The sequence below is a fragment of the Platalea leucorodia genome (assembly GCF_965183815.1).
Source record: "Platalea leucorodia genome assembly, chromosome: Z".
NCBI lineage: Eukaryota > Metazoa > Chordata > Aves > Pelecaniformes > Threskiornithidae > Platalea > Platalea leucorodia.
The window spans coordinates 78,478,891-78,498,270 of NC_138858.1; the positions used below are offsets into that span (position 1 = coordinate 78,478,891).

Here is a 19,380-nt window from a genome sequence, read left to right on the forward strand (position 1 = left end):
CTCCCTATGTTACTGCCATTTATGTTTCTAGTTTTCTTGCTTCCTCTTCTTGTTTTCTTCCCTCTCTTTTCTCTGGCTCCTTTCAGCTATTCAGAATAAACTCTGCAATGCATAGCTATTGGTATTGCAGTGAGATTTGGTGTACTCTCATGTTCAACCAAAATGAAAAGATGACCCGTCCCCTCTTTAAAAGCTCTTCAGTAAGATCTACAGAAACATGGATTCATAGCCTGATTCTTTTTTGAAAGACAAGTCTAGAATTTAAAAAGAAACTGTGCTTTTTCCAGTTTTCTGCTAATTACAATACATAAATTCTAGCCATGCTATGCCTGGATTTCTTTCACATTAAAAAATTACATGGAAATCCACAGAAGAAAAGAACAGAACACATGAGGTAAACATTTTATTTGATGACTTAAAATTGTAACTAAATCCAATATAACTAAAGTTCTAATGATGTGAGTTTTCAATATTTCATGGGTTTAAATATTAAATAACTCATTAAATATACCCCAGATGAGAACATTTGTAAGTAGTCCTCAAACTTAATTGTGAGCATTGAATTGAATAATGTATAGCATGACAAGATCCTTGGCTGTTTTCTAATTTCCACAGCTCTGTTTACCTAGGTCTGTCATGTATTTTAGTGGAAAGATGGGTGCTTTCTCTGACTTTTGTGGACAAATTCGTGGGGGAAGTTATACTGAACACCCCAACTTACATTTCTAGAGAGTGCTTTCTTTGTTAGTAGCATGTCATTCAGTAAAGTCATAATTAGTGGTTTAACCCTGTCACAGTTTAATAGCTCATTACTAACATGAGTTTGTGCAGTGTATTATGAAAGACCTCTTCTAAGCTATGCAATAAGAAAGACATTGTTTTGTGAATACCTAGAATAGCAGAAAACACAGAAGAAAAAATCATGTATGGTATTGAATTCAATGGTAACTCAGCTTTTTCTGCATCAGAGAAGGAGCACAAGATAAGGAATGAGAAAATCTTGTTACTAGCCAGCTCAGATACTTTCTCCAGAATCTAGTATGATATCATGAGTACAGCGAGGAAGGAGACTAATAAAGGAATGCACAACAAACTACAAAGCCAGTATCCTTGCTTTTGAGTTTTCATATGAATTCAATATAGACATTTGTTTTTCATTTATATAGGAAATGTCTACTGGTATAGTATTTAACCTACAAGAATGACCTTCTCTCCACCCCCTTCCTAAATCTTAACTCTTCACCACCCTTTTCAAATGGAATTGATATAACTGAACATACAACAGAATTTATAAAGTTGACTAAGTGATTTGATAAAACTTGACAGAACTGGATGTACTTCAAGAACAAAGTGATCATTGGCATAATTTTATCTAAGGATTCCCAGAGTCAAATACCTTAAATAATTATAGACTCAGTGCACATTCTAAATCTGGGTAATAACCCCTTGCTGTATTTGAGATAGATTGCTCACTGTTGACTTGAAGCCACTCAAACAAAGAATCTCTGGTGTATGTATTTCAAATAACGCTGCACTATCCAGTTTTCAAAGCCTTAGATCAATATGTAGGTACTTATATCACCCTAACTTGGAAATAAGCAGACACTCAAACTGTGGCATGTCCAACATTTCCTTAAATAATAATTGCCAAGAAAAGAAGAATGTATGGAAAATTATGGATGGTGAATAATGCCGTGAATGGTCATTGCCAAAACCAAGCCTCACAACTTATATTACAAGTTACAAATACTATAAAATAAGAACACTTTTATGTTATCTAAGCTAAGTGTTGAAGAAATTTAGAGGAGTTTAAGAAGCCTGCTGTAAGAGTTCACTGAGACTTGGATGGTAAGAAAGAAATTCAAGTCCTGAACTAATATGCTTGAAAACACTTTTTCACCTCAAAAATTTGCTCCTCCATAAGCAACAAAACACCTGGAAAAACAATACATTCTCATACCTTGAAGTGTCGTATATATTTACCACATACCATGCTAGTATACCCCTTAATTTCAAAAGCCCAGTGGCAGGAGAGTGAATTCAATGGATTTCTGAGGGGCCCTCTTCCAGAGGAGAGGGGTTGGAAATAGCACTGAAAGGTGCTACTTGGAAAAGTTCACCCTGGCAGAGTTCTGGCTCCTTCTGTCTTACCGGGACGTTAAAATTAAGGATCCAGAGGAGAGAACTGAAAGTAAAAATACTCTCACCACTTTCCTGCATTCTGAAAAAGGATCTTTTGCAGTCATGATGAAGTGAATCCTCCTTAAACACTGTAACGGGAATAAAGGGAATAGTTCTTTATTGTCTTTCATTGCCCCATGCTTCTGTGTATGCAAAGCTCGTTGACAGAGGAACTATCCTTAAAGAAGTCCCCATGGATAGGTAGGCTGCAATGTTCTGCTTTACATGACTGGATGCCTTTAGCCGTGTTTTAAACAGTGTTTATTATGACTCTGACAGTTTAAGGGACAAGGATGACTTCTTGTATTATCAAGCATGCAATACAGAGAGAAAACAGACCCTGAGCATCAAACAAGGTGAAAAACTGCAAAATACCAAAGATGCCAATAGAACTCCCAAACGTTATGCCAACATCACTTTCACAAAACTTGAGGTCTTTCTGACCATGGACAAGAATATAAACAAGGACTCATTTCCCTTTAACACACATCATTTATCAACTTAAAGGTAACAGATTGGCTTCAGCTGACAACACAGTGAGCTATGAAGACTGTGCTACTGTCATAGCTGATGATGTTCAACACAGCACAGGAGCACAAGTAAAACCATTCTCAAAGTAACAACCTAAGGATAATGTATGATATTGGGGAAAACCATGTGAGACACAGGAGACTGGATCAGTTACTAAATATTGCATAATTGCTTTCTAACAGAGGACTGTTACAATGAGAAGACCTCTTGCATGATGCTAGGACCACAACGCTGCGAGCAAAATGTCAGTTATGCCTCTGAAATCTGTGTTTAAAAGAATTTATGACTCTATAGGATACCTGGCTATGGAGTAAAACTGTCAGTTACACAAAACTTTCTTACATTAGCTGGCAATGTAAGAGGACTCCGACTTTATAGCAGATCTGTGGCCTAAATTACGCAAGTTTCAAATGCTCCCTATGACCAAAACTGCACAGAGACCTTTGGCTGGAAGAGAAGCAGGTGAACATTTGTTTGAATGTCCTTTCAATTTGCATCCTTTTTTCCTTCAAGGCACCTCTCATAAACCCTCTTGAAGTGCACAAAAGGTATGTGCCATACTATTTATGCACTGTGAGGTGAAGAGGGTTGGTGATCACAGGGGAAGATTGACTACATATTCCTCATCTACACAGTAACTAGTAGAAACATCAACATTTGGATTAAGTCAGATTAGCAATGATAGTTTGAATTACCAGAGCCTGCAGCTAAGCATGTATTTTGCAGTCTTTCCTGGAAAATGAGATTTATTTTTTTTTTTTTTCCAATCAAAAATACTTTTCTGCAAAAATACAATTCTGGCATGAAGGAGGGAAAAAGTGTCTTTGGGCATTTAGTTGGACAGAAGCTTTTCCACATCTCCGTTCCCTTGCTGTAATTTCTACCTGCCCTTCCTGGTGCTCTGTATAGATGGTGTCTTGCAGGCCAGTATGACTTCTGGGGATACCATACACACAGCGATATTCCTGGCTATTTCCAAAAGGGTAAGATGTGTAACTCCCCACCCAGGATGGTTTGATACGTATAAACTATAAAGCTGTTTTCAAAAGAAAGCTTAATTCCTTTAAAAACAAACGAAAAATTAAATGTTAATGGTCAATTTCTTTTTACAGCATCTGTTCTGAGACTGAACTTGCTCCTTCACTAGGAAATTCACTGTTTAACCTAAAACCTTGACTTGATTTATTTATTCTTCTGACCTTCTCTGAAGTCATAGCAGTAATCAGCAGTGCCAGCAATTCCAGTTCCTCAGGAAACCAGATAAAGCACAGACTGGCTATGCTGGGACTAATGATTCAGATTCACTTTATTCTGTTTCGTTGCTCTGAGAATATTCCTTTTCATGGTAAAAGACATCAGAGCTACTGATTTATCTGAAACCCGGTGAAAACACTCCCTAAGTTCTGAAGTTCAGAGAACACTGCTGCAAACATGATCTTGCCTCTCTTTCTGATAGTATCACCTATAAAATGGATATTATGAGCTATTCTTCCCAAACTCTTGGCTCTGAACTGTAGCACTAGAAGTGGTATCACTGTATTTATTTATGGTTCATGTTCCTTGGCTCTATTCTCTGTTCTATCCCTGGGAAAATTATTAATGATGTTGGCAGTCTTGGAATGAAAAAAGGAAGCGTGTTTCTTCATACAAACATACATAACATGACAAGCCTTGCCTCAATGGCATCAGTGCTTGTGAGCTGCTGTCTCCAAAATAATGATCTGTCAAAGCTTCAGTGCAATTTGCATTCGTGTTAGTAGTAAAGAAATCCAGTGGCTTTTTGCTTGCTGAATGATAGTGATAAATTGTTACTTTCGCTTACCAAGAGTGTGAAAATTTACTGGAGTGACAGTAAATTCGGAAAAGTAAACAGCTTTTTTCAGGTCACAACAGCATCTGGATCTACTGTCAGTATATGTTAGTCATTAAATCTCATATACAAATGAAAATGAAAAAAGTATGTCACATCTTACTCTGTGTAGCATGCCTTGAAGCCATGTGTGCATTTTGCCACACTGAATCCTGAACCTGCAGCAAAAGCTGTTGCTTGTGAGAAAATGAATGGCGTACCACACTACGTGACAGTTGTTGTCTTGTGATTGTTAATTGTCGTGGGGGAAGACTGTTTGCTCTCTTTTTTTTTTATCTTCAGGAGAGTAGAATTCAATGAGAAACAGTCTTTTAAAGATGCTTGAGCAACCACAAAACTTTTGAAAACACTCTAGGTATCCAGCTGACTGTAGCTGCCCAGCTGTGACACTGTGGATCTCCTCCTGATGTTACATGTTTGAAGTGTATCATCAGATGTCACAGAGGCAACAGCCAGTATTATTGAAATGTATTCAGTTCCGGATCTTTATCTTCCTTTTCATTTTAAGTATTGCTTTTTGCCATATTAGGGAAGATGTGCTCAAAGATGAACGTGCAAAGATCAATTACAATGAACATCTGCTTATTATAAACTTTGGTATGAAGTAATAATGTTAACATTCAATAGTGGCACAAGCACTGCATGCGTACGTTTCAGTCCTGGCATAATGTGGAAAATGAGACCTTGTTAGGCTTACTACCTTAAAGCCATCCTAACAAAAATTCTGAATGCTGAGGAGAAGCAGCTTGAGACAGCATCTAGCAAATGTCATGTTCATTAGTATGTTTGCTGTGCTCCTCATATGGCAAACAGTGGGAAATTCAAAGGCAAACAAATTTGGGGTCTGCTTCTGTTCCTTCCTGGAAGAAAGCTAACCACAGGCAGCCTCCCAAGGTGTGCTGCAGTGGTGTTTTGGAGGGAGGGAGGGAGGATTGCTTGGCCAAAGTTATCAACGGGAAGGGTGACTCCAGGGAGGCCGATGCTTCACATTTCAGAAGCAGGGTTAGATTTCAGTTTTTTCTTCTGGACTTTTCTTCTCTGAAAAACTGCATGCTGGGCCTATTAGCAAAATCTCTCTCACCTCCAAAGATGTCATTTACATCCTCTACAATTCCAGTCAGTAGAAGCAGCCAGTCTGTGGCTCCAAGGCTGTTAAGCCGGGAAGGTGGGAGGTCCATGGTAAGTTCATTTCATGCCAGTGCTCGCACGGGACTGTGAGTGACACAAAATCCCTGCTTGCAGCAGGTAGTAAGACACTAGAGGCTGCTGAGGCCAACATCTCCGGGGACCTCTGGGTCCAAGACGCTGTTGGAAATCCTTTAACTCTGGGAAGTAAGCAAGGTAAGGCTGCTGGCACATTGCCTCCAGAGTTAGCCTTAAAATGGTATTTATTATGTGAAGGTATGAAAAAAGATTGTTCAGAAAGATGTCAGACCCTCCAAGCCAATCTTGAGAGACTAATATACTTGTATTACCTTTTGGCCTTTGAGTAAGGCTGAGATTTTTTTTAAATCCACAGAGCCTTGAAGAGTGATTTTTTTAGCTCAGCTGAAAAAAAACAGATTCTGTTCAGCACAGGTTCAATGTCAGGCATTGGTTTCACTGTCACTGAAGACAATGACACTTAAATGTCTGCTTAAGAACAAAGTCCTGATTTGGATAGATTGATCCAGTTGGGTCCCGATGGAGAACAATTTGCAAGTTAGGCAGGAGCTTTGAAGTCTGTAGGAAGGAGCAGTGACTCTAACCCTGTACTATATGCGTTTTAACACATCTTGTGTCCTCAGGCAGCTCTGGATGAACTTAGACCCATCTCTCAGACGGAAGAGTAAATAATCCTGATTTTAACAGACAGAGCAAGGAGATGCTGGGTTCAGGATCTGGTCTTCAGGGAGCTTTGGCTATTGACTCCAGCACGACTGTGAGTGCAGCTGTAAAGCTGGTAGATGTAACTAAGCAAACTTGGATGCTATTGGCACCAAACATGCATCAATAGTGGCATTCAGTGGCACTGATTACCCTTGAGTTTCTGCATAAATTTACAGAAACCTGAGTTACGTGTGTTTTGCGGAGGTCAAGAAAACTAGCTGAGTTCAGACCAGCATACAGCAGTCACACCTTCAACTACAGACCAGGAGCTGCCTAGCACAGACTTTCTTTTCCTACCTTTTCTGTCACAATCTAACACAAAAAATACAGAATTCTAACAGTGAGCCAGGCTGGGTTTTATATTTGCTTTTACAAAGCAAATTCAGTTGGTAATCTTTTTTCTGATTATATTTTGAGAGCAAATTTGAGCTATTTCTTTTTATATAAAACAACTATTTCTCCTGGCTACTTAAATGGCAGCTTCTGCCATTTTACTCATGACTTCCCTTGCATGGGCCATGCAGAATAGAGCATTTTCTTCCACCTCTTTTGCCTGAAGATGATTACTGGCATCAAACACACATTTGCAAAATACTGAATATCACCTTTATCCAGAGTGTGTAACACTAAGTTGCCATCAAAGTTTAGCTCCCTTTGTACACTACTACTATTTGTGCCTAAGACAGTCAAACTCAACCAATTTAGTTTCTACTATTTTAGCTACACAATCAAACACAGACACAGTCAGACTTTAGTTTCTACTACTTTAGTTAGGCAATCACATTTAGCAAAAATCTGATCTAGCAGCAATGCATGAACTATGAGTAAAGAAAATCCTCATGCTTTAAATAGCTCAATGTAAAGTCAAGTTACAGTGAACAACTTCCCTGAGAAGTGTCATCTGGTGAACAACCTATACTGCCCACATAGAAACAAAGCACAGCATTTAGACCAGTAATAAATAAACACCCTGAATACTGGTTTTAGCCTTTTTTTTTTTTTTTTTTCTTTTTGCTAACAACCTACTTTTGGTCTGGGAAGCGTGTTTTTCTCCCAAAGCCAAGATAAGGACCTCCAGAAGAACAGCTTCTCACCAGTGCACATCCCGGACCCCCTTTCTCCTCTCAACTCCACAACTTAACACGGCATATGACTTTGGGCTCACAAGTTAGCTTTTCCCGCCCGAGTTCTACCTTTCCACAAAAAGGATGCTCGTCCTCCTCCACGCCTGGGTTGACATCAAGGGCCAACACGAGAGAGGATGCAAGAAGAGGGAAAGACCCGAAAAGCGATTCCAGCGGCCCCAGAGTCACAGCGCTTCTCCCCGGGCAGGGCTCGGGCAGTGTCCATCCCCAGCCCGACCGCTGCCCGGCTCCCACCCCGGTGCCCAGACCCTTCCCCGCGGGGTACCCGGAGCCTTACCGGGCTCCGCCGGGGGAACTCGCCCAGCACGATGCTGACCACGGGGATGCGCAGCGCCGCCGAGATGAAGTCCAGCTCCAGCATCTCCCCGCGGCTCTGCGGGAAGGCGAGGATGGCGGAGACCCCCTGCACCACCACGGTGTGGCAGAGGCTCTGCAGGAAGGAGACGGGGTCGTTGCTCCAGGAGGCGCTAGGGGAAGAGAAGGGGAAGAGGGGCAGGTCGCCCAGCCCCGCCTCGATCGCCATCACCACCTCCAGGGACAGGTTGTAGGGCAGCAGCCCGGCCACGCCGTTGAGGTTCGCCACGGCCAGCAGCAGCGCGTCCCGCGGCGAGGGCGAGGGGGGCGGCCGCCGCTCCCCGCCGCCCCCCGGCCGCCGGCCCCGCGGCCCCCCGGCGCTCCCCGCTTCGGGGCTGCCGCCCGCCCGCCGCCCTCCCGCCGCCTCCTCGGGCCAGGCAGCGACGCGGGGCTGCAAGTGGGTGGCCCCCACCCTGACGGTGTGCCCGATGCGCCGCAGGATCTGGCAGGGCTGCGGGTGGGACGCGGAGCCGGGCACCGCCGCCAGCAGCAGGGCGCAGGGCGGCAGCAGCAGCAGGCACGCCCGGCCCAGGAGCCCGCGCACCGCCGGCCGCCACATGGCCGGGAGCCGCCGGCCGCCGCCGCCTCTCCCCGCCCCGGCCCCGGCCCCGGCCCCGGCGCCCGCCTCAGCCGCCCCGCGGGCGGCCGGCAGCGGCATCAGCCGCGGCGGGCGGCCCCCGCGCAGAGCCGCCCCCGCCGCCGCCCATGGGGGCTCGGCCGCCGCGCCCACGCCCCGGGGCCGGAGGTGGGGTTCGGCCCCCGGCCCGCCCCACCACGGACCCGCGGGGGTAGAGCGGCCCGGCCCCGGGGCGGCACCCCGCGCCGCCCCCCGCAGCCGCCGGCAAGGCACCCCTGCCCGGCGCCCCGGCACAGTTATTCCGCCCGGGCGCTCGCTCCACGGAGCGAGAAGCTACCCTGCCCTGCTCCCCTCCGCAGCCCCGGTTCCTTGCAAGGCTGCCCGGCCCGGCTCCCCTTTCCGAGCCCACCGGGCGCTCCCCTGCACGCCTCCCTTGCAGGACTCCCCTGCCCGGCTCCCCTCCGCAGCCCCCCGCTGCACTGCACTCCCGTCCCCGGCTCCCACGCAAGGCTCCCCTCCGCAGCCCCCTGCCCGGCTCCCCTGCAAAGCTCCGACCCCCCTCGCCTGGCTCCCCTCCGCAGCCCCCGGTGCACTCCCCTGCCCGGCTCCGGAGGCGAGAAAAGTTGCCGGGCGCTGCCGGCGGGGCTACGGGCGGTCGCTGGGCTGCGCTGCGCTCCCGCCGGGAGGGACGGCGAGCGGCAGCCCCGCACCGGCTCCTCCCCGGGCAGCCGGGACTTGTAGTCGCCACCGCCCCCGCGGGCCGCCCGAGGGGGGAAGGAGGGTTTTCGGGGGAGCGCCCGCTCCCTCCGCGCCGCCTGCTTCTTGCCCCGGGGACGCGTCCCGGGACAGCCCCGACGGAAACCTCTGCCCAGGTGTTGTTGCGGGGCTTCCCCCCCTCACAGCGCCGAGAAGAGAGCCCAGGCTGCTCCGTCCCCGGAGGGGCTGCGGGCCGGGGCGGGTGGTCCCCTTGTCCCCTGGGCTGGGGGGAACCTCGCCGCCGCAGCGTGCTCGTCAGGAAGGCCAGCGCTGGCTGCGCTCGATGCCCTTCTCATGCGCTGTTCCTTCAAACCGAAAGATTTTTCGACGGGTGGGTCCAGAGATCCCGGCTCAGCAAGCCATGAACAGTTTCTAAATTTGCTTTTATGATAGAACACCCATATCGTAAGAGAAAATAGGGCAGAGCAGAGATGGGTGTTTGTGTGCGTGTCTGCAAGGGGCTGTGGAAAGTGCCATCCTTGTCTAAGTTCCGGTAACTGTGTTTAATCCTGGGCCGTTGGGAGCTGTGCTAACCCTATGTCTGAGCCTTTAATACTCTGATTGGGGCACTGGTGCGCTCAGCATTGTGTGTCTGCTCCATGATCTATCTCCAGGATCTTAGAGGAAGCCCTCTCCCACAGCCACGTTTTCCATCAGAGGGGAAATAATCCTCATGGCTCTCTCCGGCAGCTAAGTGCAGGCTGCCTACCAACACAGGGGACGCCCAGAGACTTGAATATCTTTTCTGCCTGTGGGACTCGTGTCATCTCTCGCTGGCTAATTTAGCCCTGTTTGAATGCAGTGCAGTTTCCTGCTGTCTGCTGTCCTGCATGAAAAAACAGTTTGAGACCTTCACTCCTGGAGTGGTTAGAAATCTTTCAGTAACTTCTTCGTGAGTAGTTTACCCTGACCTAGAGCTAGCCTTATTCCTTAACTTAAAGAGCTCTTCTCTTCTGAATGTTAACCTTCTTTCCCCTTTCTTTGGGATTTGTCTTCAGAGCTATTTATAAAGAAACATCATATGCTCCCTTTCTTTTTCTTCATTTGGTATGCACAAAGTCTGTGTAGAGGGAAACATTTGTCATCATGCTGTATAAAAGAGGTGGTCACTATCCTCCAACAGGTCTGAACTGCATGTTTTAAATTCATCTTTCTTGAGGGGAGGTCACCAGAGATGTACACGGTCTTCAAAGTGAGGTTTTACCAAGGTCTTGTGCAGCTGTGCTGATATTTCTCTGTCTCTTATGTCCTTAGCTCCATCATGATAGCACCTCGTCATACCTGCCTGCTGCTACCATGTTCCAAATGACCTGCGAAGCTAGTGTTTCTCTCATGCTGCTCTTTCTAAATTGATATGTGGTTGCAAAGTTCCTAGCTGGAAAACTACGAATGGCAGAGTGGTGGTCTGTAGGCCAAGACTGACTATATGAGCGGCTACATGTAAAAGTGAGTTAATACTATGTTAAGAGTTAATGACAATTTCCTGTTTCCCCTTTTCTTCTTCCTTTTTCTTCTAGTGTTGTAATCACATTTTTGTTTCTTGGTATCTTCTTCTCTGATTGACTCAGGTTCCTCCTGTCCCTTTTCCTCATTTTTTTGAAGGAATGGATCGTATTAACACAGATATTCAAAGTCTCCTCTGTTAGCAATAAAGAATTATTGGCTGGGAGACCTGGCTTTGAATATGGTAAATTTCACACAATGCAGAGAAAAAATATTTTTTTCCTCCCTAAACCACAGGAGTTAGCTTTCGCGTTGTCAGAGTGAGCTCACTTGAGATCTGTACAACTCCACAGGCATAATCTGTATTTGCATTCTTTTTGTCAGGTTTGGAAAAAAATGGTAAGCACATAACTTCTCTGCTGTGCAGTTAGGTAATCGCTGGTTTTCATGTGGGAATTATTTTTATAAGAAACAGTTACTCTTCTGTGTCTTAACAGACAGCCCTAAATTGTCATTTATTTGAAGCTTCATTATAGGAGCGGATCTTTCTCTGGCTTTAGGGCACTGGTGACACTAGTTTAAGAAAGCAGGCATTTCAGAAAATGCAATCAAGCTGCTCATTGAAACAGCTCTGAAAATTGCACAAGAAGTTGATCAATAAAAGGAAATCATTCAGTATCTCCGTTGTTTGTTTTTTCATTTGTGGATAATCTATGACCAGAGTGCAATCTCTGCTGTTTCTGGTGATCATGCAGTACCACTCTTGAGACTACTGCTGTAAATAATTCCTGGTCTGAAGCTCATTTTTGAGCAAGTCACAGCAAGTGGTCACAGTCAGAAACCTGAACTGTACAGAGCAGGAAAACTCCACAGGTCATGTAATAATTTTGACTCAAATGGCTCTAGCTCTTGAAGCTATCTTTTCAGCTTGATTATTTGTAACAATAAACTATCAATTTGTCTTCTTTGCAGTTTGTGTTTATTTTTATTCTTTGCTCAAATATTACTGTTAATAAAATTCTCTACAATACCCCTGATATACCAAAGTGCTTAAACACAGGGGTTTTTTTAAGAAGACATTCAGATTGCTAAGTGCTGCTCTGTAAGAGGCCAGAGTATTTTCAGAGAGTGATCTGAAAAAGGATATAAACCCCACCAAAGTGTATACATGTAGCATTTGGAAAGTTGTGTCATTAATTTTTCTGCTTTATTTGCATAAATATGCATGTGGAAAAGACCACAAATGGTTTAGTCTAATAAAGGAATTGGAGACTGCTGTGTGTCAGTTGCACCCTGCTTTTTGGCAACACTGCAGTCCCTCTTCCAAGGCTGCCAGCAGAATAAACTTTTTGACAGATTCTTCACTTTTTTCATCTTCAACAAAAGGACTAGATGCCTTCGACTCTCCTCCCCCCTTTTCCCTTTCTCATGGTGGTTGCTGCAGTAGGAATGTCCACTCTGCTCTTCTCCTACGTTAAATACTCAACTGGAATAAGACCAGGTATATCCGGGCAAGTGGATGGATTTCCTCTGAATTGGTTGTCACCTTGGGTAACCATGAGTACAGCAATGCTGGTGGCATTGATTGCTCGGGAATGGTGATCGCAGAAACTATTCATCCTTGACAGGTGGCTAAGCGTCACACTTAAAGCTGGTGAAAACCCTTCAACAATGAAAAATGCAGTAGGGAAATGTGATTAAAATCACCACTTCTATTTCTCTTGCTGCTCTTTCTGCTTGCTTGGCTCATTGTCATTTCTTTGAAGTAGGGTTGGTTTGTTTGCTTTCTGGGCTGCAGAACAATTGTCCTGTGTGTTTCACAGCGACATTCTGCAAGGTTTGTTCCCTCTCAACAGCTTGGCTCATGTGGAAGTAGGTTATTGCTGTCCTCCCATTCATGTCTGTGTTGCTCTGCTCCCTTTGCTCTGAGGGAGAAGGTCCTTGAGCTTGCTACAGCCTCATAGCCAGATTGCTTAAATGTTCATCTGCCCCTTTTTTAGCAGCACACATTTTTCAAAATGCCCCAGTCACTAGCTGAGATGCAAGGCACCACATACTATCTTTTTAGCCTTGGAGAGCGTAAGGGATTTATTTTGGGTCAGCCTGAAATGAATTTCTTTTTTCCTTTTCATAATGATTATTGAAAAATGAGAGTTAGGGAAAAATAAACCATTCAGGAATAATAGTTTATGAATAAGGGAATAGGAATAAACTTTTCTTTTGTTTATATTTAGATCCCCCAATTTATCAAATGCAGTTTCAAACATTTCAAAATGCTATGTTTTTTATTTGAATTGCCTTTTCAAGGGAAAAAAGCCCGTCATCTGGATGTTCCTTATTTTCTGTCCTCCACACTCTTTTTCCAGCTGGAAGAAATTTGCAAATCCTTTCAGATATCTAAAACTGCATTAAGAATGTTAAGTAGGGTATCATGTTTGAAAAATTTCATGTTGCTGTAGTGCACGTCTGGTGTGAATCAAAAGGGCACTGGCTACTCCAGACTTATGCCTGCAAATATCCTCCTGTGGGCAGGCCTGGTGTCAAATCCAAACAATGGCTTTCAAGTCAAAGTGATTTTCACCACTGAGGTCTACGTGCTACTTTACTGCCTCAGAAAAGAGGCTGAGAGAGTTCTTGCTCCCTAAACAAAACTCCCATTTTGTTTCTTCTGGCAATATAAATCCAGACAAACTCTGATACTCTCAGAGGATGCTCGAGAGTCAGTGAGGAAAATGTGAAGTGAATATCTATGGTCCCTTTTGGAAAGAGCAGGCAGGAAGTCTTGTAACATAGCCAGATAGTGGCACATAGCCCACCAACCCCTCTGATTTTGGTAGTCTCCTCTCTGAAACTGATGCTACCACAGGAAGATCTCAAGACATTCCAGGTAGCTATAAATGGAAAAAAAAAGTGACTAGTATTCAGTCACAGCTTCTTTCCACCACTGGAACTGTATAAACTTGCCTGAAGTAGGCATGAATATACTCTCACTGTGAGACCTGTTTCCATTGCCAGAATGAGGAAGGAAGAATTTGGTTGTGGGTGAAAGCACTGTTCTCTCTGTTAATGTGAGCGATCTGATCGATCATTTTTATTGCTCCTTGTCTGAGGTGGCGGTGTATATCTTCCCAAACAAGTAGCTATAAAACCTTTATGAGATCCCTGCTTGCCACATATTTTCTTCATGCCATATATTTTGAGTTTGACACTTAGTCATGTTTTTCTCATTGCTGGTCCTTTTATAGCACTCTCCATTGTTCTCACCTTTCAGATATATTAATCCTGGACAGAGCTACAACTAGTGGAGAAGCACCATAATGACTCAGTTGAGTACTAAGCCTCTGGCCATAACTACCTGAAGTTTCTGCCACTGACTGTAGTTGGTTTTATTTTTAAGTTTTTTCCGTTCTGTTGTCACATCTCCTGTGTTGTTCCTTCATATTAATGTGACGGTGATGAAAACAACTCCAGTAGATAGGAATGGTCCCAGCACTGCTTACAGCATCATGATGGGTGGCCCAGAGAGCCTTTAGAAGACCCTCAGTTTAGGTGGATGGTTATCTGGGAGTCCAAGGGTTGGTTGAATGTAAAGTCTCCCTCTCGAGTCTTGGAGTCAGACTCTGGTGTAGGCAACTGCACAGGGAAGAGCTGTCTGGCTACTGCAAACCTGAAGGTACAGGAGAGATCTGGCCAGGGGCCTTTAATCTCTAACAAAAAAGCACCAGCTATATGCCAGCAATGTGTTATCACAGTATCCACAGAGAGTTGTTGAGGAAGAAAAATCATCCCCACTGTAGGCTAGCTTCCCTGAGCTGGCAAGTCCTGAGCAGAGAATGTGAAAGTGGTTCCTAGGGTGTTGTGTGCATGTGTTTGTATGTCATTACTGTGAGTGCATCGTTTTTTTTTCTTGAGTTTTTGTCAGCAGACAGGCAGGTACTTTCTTCCTCAATTTTTCTTCCAGGTAGTAGGAGATTCTCTATCATGGCCCTGCTCAGGACCCCCTCCCCGCCATGAAAACAGGATGGCATTCCATGGACTTTTGTACGACCAGGCTGGATTTAATACAGCTTTCCCTGTATGCACTTGCTGCTTTATTCCAGGATGACAGTGGAGCACTTGTGAAAATTTTGGGGGGTGGGAAGAGAAAAAATAGAAAAAACTGTTTGAAGTCAGTGTCAAAATTGTTACCAACATCAACATCATTTGAGTAGCGAGGTCAGACAAGAACCTTCTCACAGAGCAAACCCATAGTTTTGGGTTATATCAATACTGCTTTGCTGGCATTGTGGTGCCCTCTGCATTATATCATTTTCCCCACCCTTCTGTGGCAAATAAAAAATTTTTACAGGCTGTGTGCAACGTTTGCACTGTTTTGGCTGGCTTCAAAAGGCCACTTGGTGTAAATGCTCAATAAAGATGAATAAAGACTGTTCAACTTTCAGGCAAAGTCTTCAATTTCCATAAGGTTAGGAGGGTACCCCCACACCAAGTGACCCTGGCAAGATCACATGCTTTTTACTGTTTGTTCCCTCCTGCTCTCTCTGACTTAGAGATGGGGGTAAAAGGGGAGGGGGAAGAGTGAGAAATCACGGGTGCTTATAAAAGTTAAATTATAAGGATGGTATAAAAAACAGGAAAAGACTGAATAAGCAAACTAAGGAAAGGCCACAACAGCATCTGTGGAAGAGATAATTCACCCCATTTGTCCAGCTAAACAATTCTGTCAAGTTTACTGAGGGCTGCAAAATTGGCAAACTGCCTCATCTCCTCTGAGAAGTGCAGAAGCAGCGTGGGCTTAACCCTTCTGTTTGCTATTTAAAGAACTGATTTTACAAACCCTTACTCAAAGCAGCTGGGATGACCTTACTCAAATTATTTGCTTTAATATGGATTTCTGGTACAAGCAAAATTGAGTGGGGCAGGAGTCGGCTTGCCAGCTGCAGTCATGACAAGTGCATTCCTGTAAAGTCCATGGGCTTGTTCATGCCTTTGGGCACTGCCTGAAGCTGCACAGCAGAAGGTGCAGCTTGTCAGGGATGCACCTGAGGGATGCCACCCTGAAAGAGATGTGGGCCCCTAGCTCTGGTCCCTCTGAGGAGCCGGGCCTTGTGCAGAGCTCCCTCCCTAGCTTTCATCAAAAGAAAAAACCTCCTCAGGGTCTCTTTTTGCACAGCATGCTTTCTAGCCCTCAGGCAGGTGTGGTACCCACACCTGTTGATTGAGCCCTATGTGGTTGTAACATTGAGCAGCAGGCTGCTGGTCTCTCCAATAACTTGCTTTTTCTGCACGGTATTAGCTCACTGGCATGCATGTGTGTATGTGTGTGTCGTGTGCGCATGTAACAAATAATTGATTCCTTTAAAGATGCTTCTTGTTGAAATGTCCTTTAAGGCATGCCATACTGACAAAAAAACCCAAACCAAAACCCACTCTATTGTGCCTAGGTAGAGTGCTGAGCTAATGACTCGGGGAAGCCCTGGGAGAGATCACACACCTTCCTCATTCTTTGCTTCAGTAAGAGATGTCCTAGGTGTCAGCTGTGCTATCCACTCTATCTTTCTGAGTCAAATACCCTGATAAGGGCATGTGCACGAATGGAGATAAGACTCTTCTGTATCAAGGAGGTATTCAGCAGTTTGTCCCTATGCATCTGAGCTCAAGAATAGGCTACCCAGCAGGGGTATAAGCTGCAATATAGTCTAAATTACAACTAAGCCTCCTTCAAAATATCAGAAAAACTATGTGATACAAGTAAGTGTCTTAGAAAGCTACATAATGCTGAAATTTGGCAGGATTAGGCTCACATAGGAGATTACATTGGCAGAGGGAAAATGTTTGTAAAATGCTGACACGTGAGATAAAGTGCAAGTGAGAATGGCATTCACCCAAGGTCATGGTTTTAGAAGGAAATAGATGAACTGGATGTGTGGGTTTTGTTCCAGGGAGCCCTTAAATAATGTGATGCTGGATGCTGTACTGGTAAGGTAGTACAGAAGAAGCAATAGTTAAATCAGACGTACATATGATATATGGTTTTTGTTGTGCTCCAGAAGCAACCTAAGAACCAAAGAATTTACACACCTGCTTAAGAAAAATGAAGTCTGATATTTATAAAGGCTATTTTTAAAAACACAAGTTCCCTTTAACAACACAGTCATGAAATTCTCGAGTGCTAATGCCAATGTGAAATTATTCCCATTGTACAAATGGGCTATGCTGGAGCAAACTCAAGTATTTTTAACGTGGTGCTGGATAGCAGTATAGGTATAGCCTATGAAAAGAAAGAGTAAAGATAGCTCAGGGTTTATGCTGTAATCCTGGGCTTTGAAATTGTGATGTGCTTTCCACTCTGTTATATGCTCCATGGGTCCTTACAGCATTTCAGTGTCTTGCAATGAAATACAGACTCCAGCACTGCTCTAGCCTCTCACAGGGAGACAGAAGGGTGTTACTGAGAAGGAAACATCTCTGAGGAAACAGAGCACCACTTTTGCACCACCAGAGATTCTTGAAGCATCCTTTTGACAAGCTGCTTTAAACACCTAAGAGCTCTCTGATGAGGATGAAGAAAGTCAAAGTTTTTCTCTCTTTTGTTTGCAAGCCTGGAGAATAAGCAAATGTCAGCTGTAACCTTACAGATGGTGTGGCTAACCATTGTTGTGTAAATCTCCAGGAAAGACCCCAAAGCATCAAAAATGGAGACATAATCATAACATGTTGAACATGACTTAGATTTTTTTTTGTGACTGAAGCCTTGTGCATTCCTATCCCTTGACAAAGACCTGTGGCAAAAAATGCATTTTTGCTTTCTATTAGAAGTACTGAAAAGGAAGGCAAAGCAGCTTGATGCATTTGAAAGGTAAATTATTAAATAAGGCTCTTCAGATAACTTGCCTTTTTGCCTTATGTATTTTAAAAGGATTTTTATGTAAGAAGTTGGTCGAGTTAATATGACCATGGAGAGTTTAGATGAGAGGCCTCCAGAAGAAAGCAGTTGTCTTGTTCTGGTTATTTCCACAGCAGAGCAGCTTCTCTAAGTGAGCTGGTGGAGAGAGAGAGGGAATCTGCTATAGACAACACATGCCTCTAGGAACAGAGAAGAAATTGCAGAGTGCACTGGCACCCTGAACTTAGGTGCTTCTCTCACTTGCTTCTAGAGAGGCAAAATTATGCTCTGTCCTTTCCTTGGTTTTCGTAATAAGATTCAGACCCACCACTGAAGGCCAAATGCTGCCACTGCTGAATTTGTGCACTGCTTGCCCTGGCAAATTGACCTCAGTGGGAGTACTAGTGGAGTTAGGCATTACACAACAGGAACAAGTGGGGCGTTTCTGATAATATGTCAGTGACATTAACAACTGGCAACCTGGGCATTGGCTGCTCCTAACTTTAATGGCAGAAGTATTTCTATGACTGACAAAGGCTGATGAGAAATGAAAATTTTGGAGGCTGTTTGGAATGCAGATCAGATTTAAAGTGCTCAGTGTCTCCTACCTCAGACTTTTTCTGCAGACATCAGGAAACTCCTTGGGAGCATCACTTGGGAAGATATTGTTTTAGCTGATGAATTTCAACATAAACAGGAAAGATGTTCTAGAGTCTCAGTAATTTTTGCCATGGATGGGTTGTCTTCAACAGCAAACTGAACTGTTTGCCACATGCACACAAAATGTTCGTGAACTGAACCTGAATAAATACGTAGGGAGGAAAGCACAACTGTAGCTTAGCCCCATGCATTACTTAAGTGTCCCAAAGCATTGCCCAGCCATGAGCATATCTCATGTGGAACTGTAAGTTGGGAGTACAACTATTTGGTTTGGCTAGGAGTGGAACAAAAGGAGAAGACAAAACCAGAAATGCACCCACTGAACAAAAAAAAAAGTATCTGAAGTGACTTAGAGAAAATTTCTATCTAATAAGGGATTATAAGTATCTTGGAGTGGAGAAGAGTTGAGCAAAGAAAATCCAATATTGTACAGCCTCATGACAAATTGGTATGATCTGAGTCTACCAAAAATAGTAGGTGGTTTCTGCAGATAGTATTTTGAGGAAAGATTTCTGGTTTTGATTAAGCCACTGGTTTGTTTACAGGAGTGGATTCAGTTGTGTGTAACAGAGTTCAGCTATCCAACTGAGTGACTTCTGTGTCTTTTATCCCTTAAAATTATTTACACATAAATTTAATATTTTTTTGTCCTGGATTTGCTTTGTTTCTGCAAATATCCTGACAAATTAGGAAAAGGAAATTCCATAAGGACAATGGACTTCTTCAAATATATTTGTAAAAAATAAATATTTCATCCGTTCAGGGCTGATAAGAGTCCTATACACTATATTGATTGGTTGGAAGCTGCATGATTGCATCATGTGTTGTTAAAGTGGGAAGAACAAAGAAGCTAAAATTCCCTTAGTCCCCCAGATAAATCCCCACCTGATTAATTAAGTGAGTGAGTTCTAACTCAAATCCATGTCTTACAGTTATAGTTTTGAAATTGATAGAATAAGAAAGTTGTCCTGAGCCCTGTGTGCCTTATGAAACCTATCATGCATTTGAATTCTATCAACTACTTGCAAGAAGCTGCTTTTGATAAATCTACAGGCTAACACTGCATTTGACAAATAATTTGGGGAGCAACAAATATTCCAGAAAAAAA

The 19,380-nt window shown here is 44.0% G+C and overlaps 1 protein-coding gene across 1 annotated transcript in view; it reads right to left on the reverse strand.

Moving 5' to 3' along the window:
* Positions 1-8,608, reverse strand: part of GRIN3A (glutamate ionotropic receptor NMDA type subunit 3A) — a gene marked incomplete at its 5' end in the record, with an annotated part of 73,282 nt that extends 64,674 nt beyond the window's left edge. Inside the window, one exon of the mRNA XM_082335599.1 lies at positions 7,874-8,608. Within this exon, the coding sequence (XP_082191725.1) occupies positions 7,874-8,608 (735 nt within the window). The remainder of the gene's footprint in view (positions 1-7,873) is intronic.
* Positions 8,609-19,380: the final 10,772 nt, after the last annotated feature.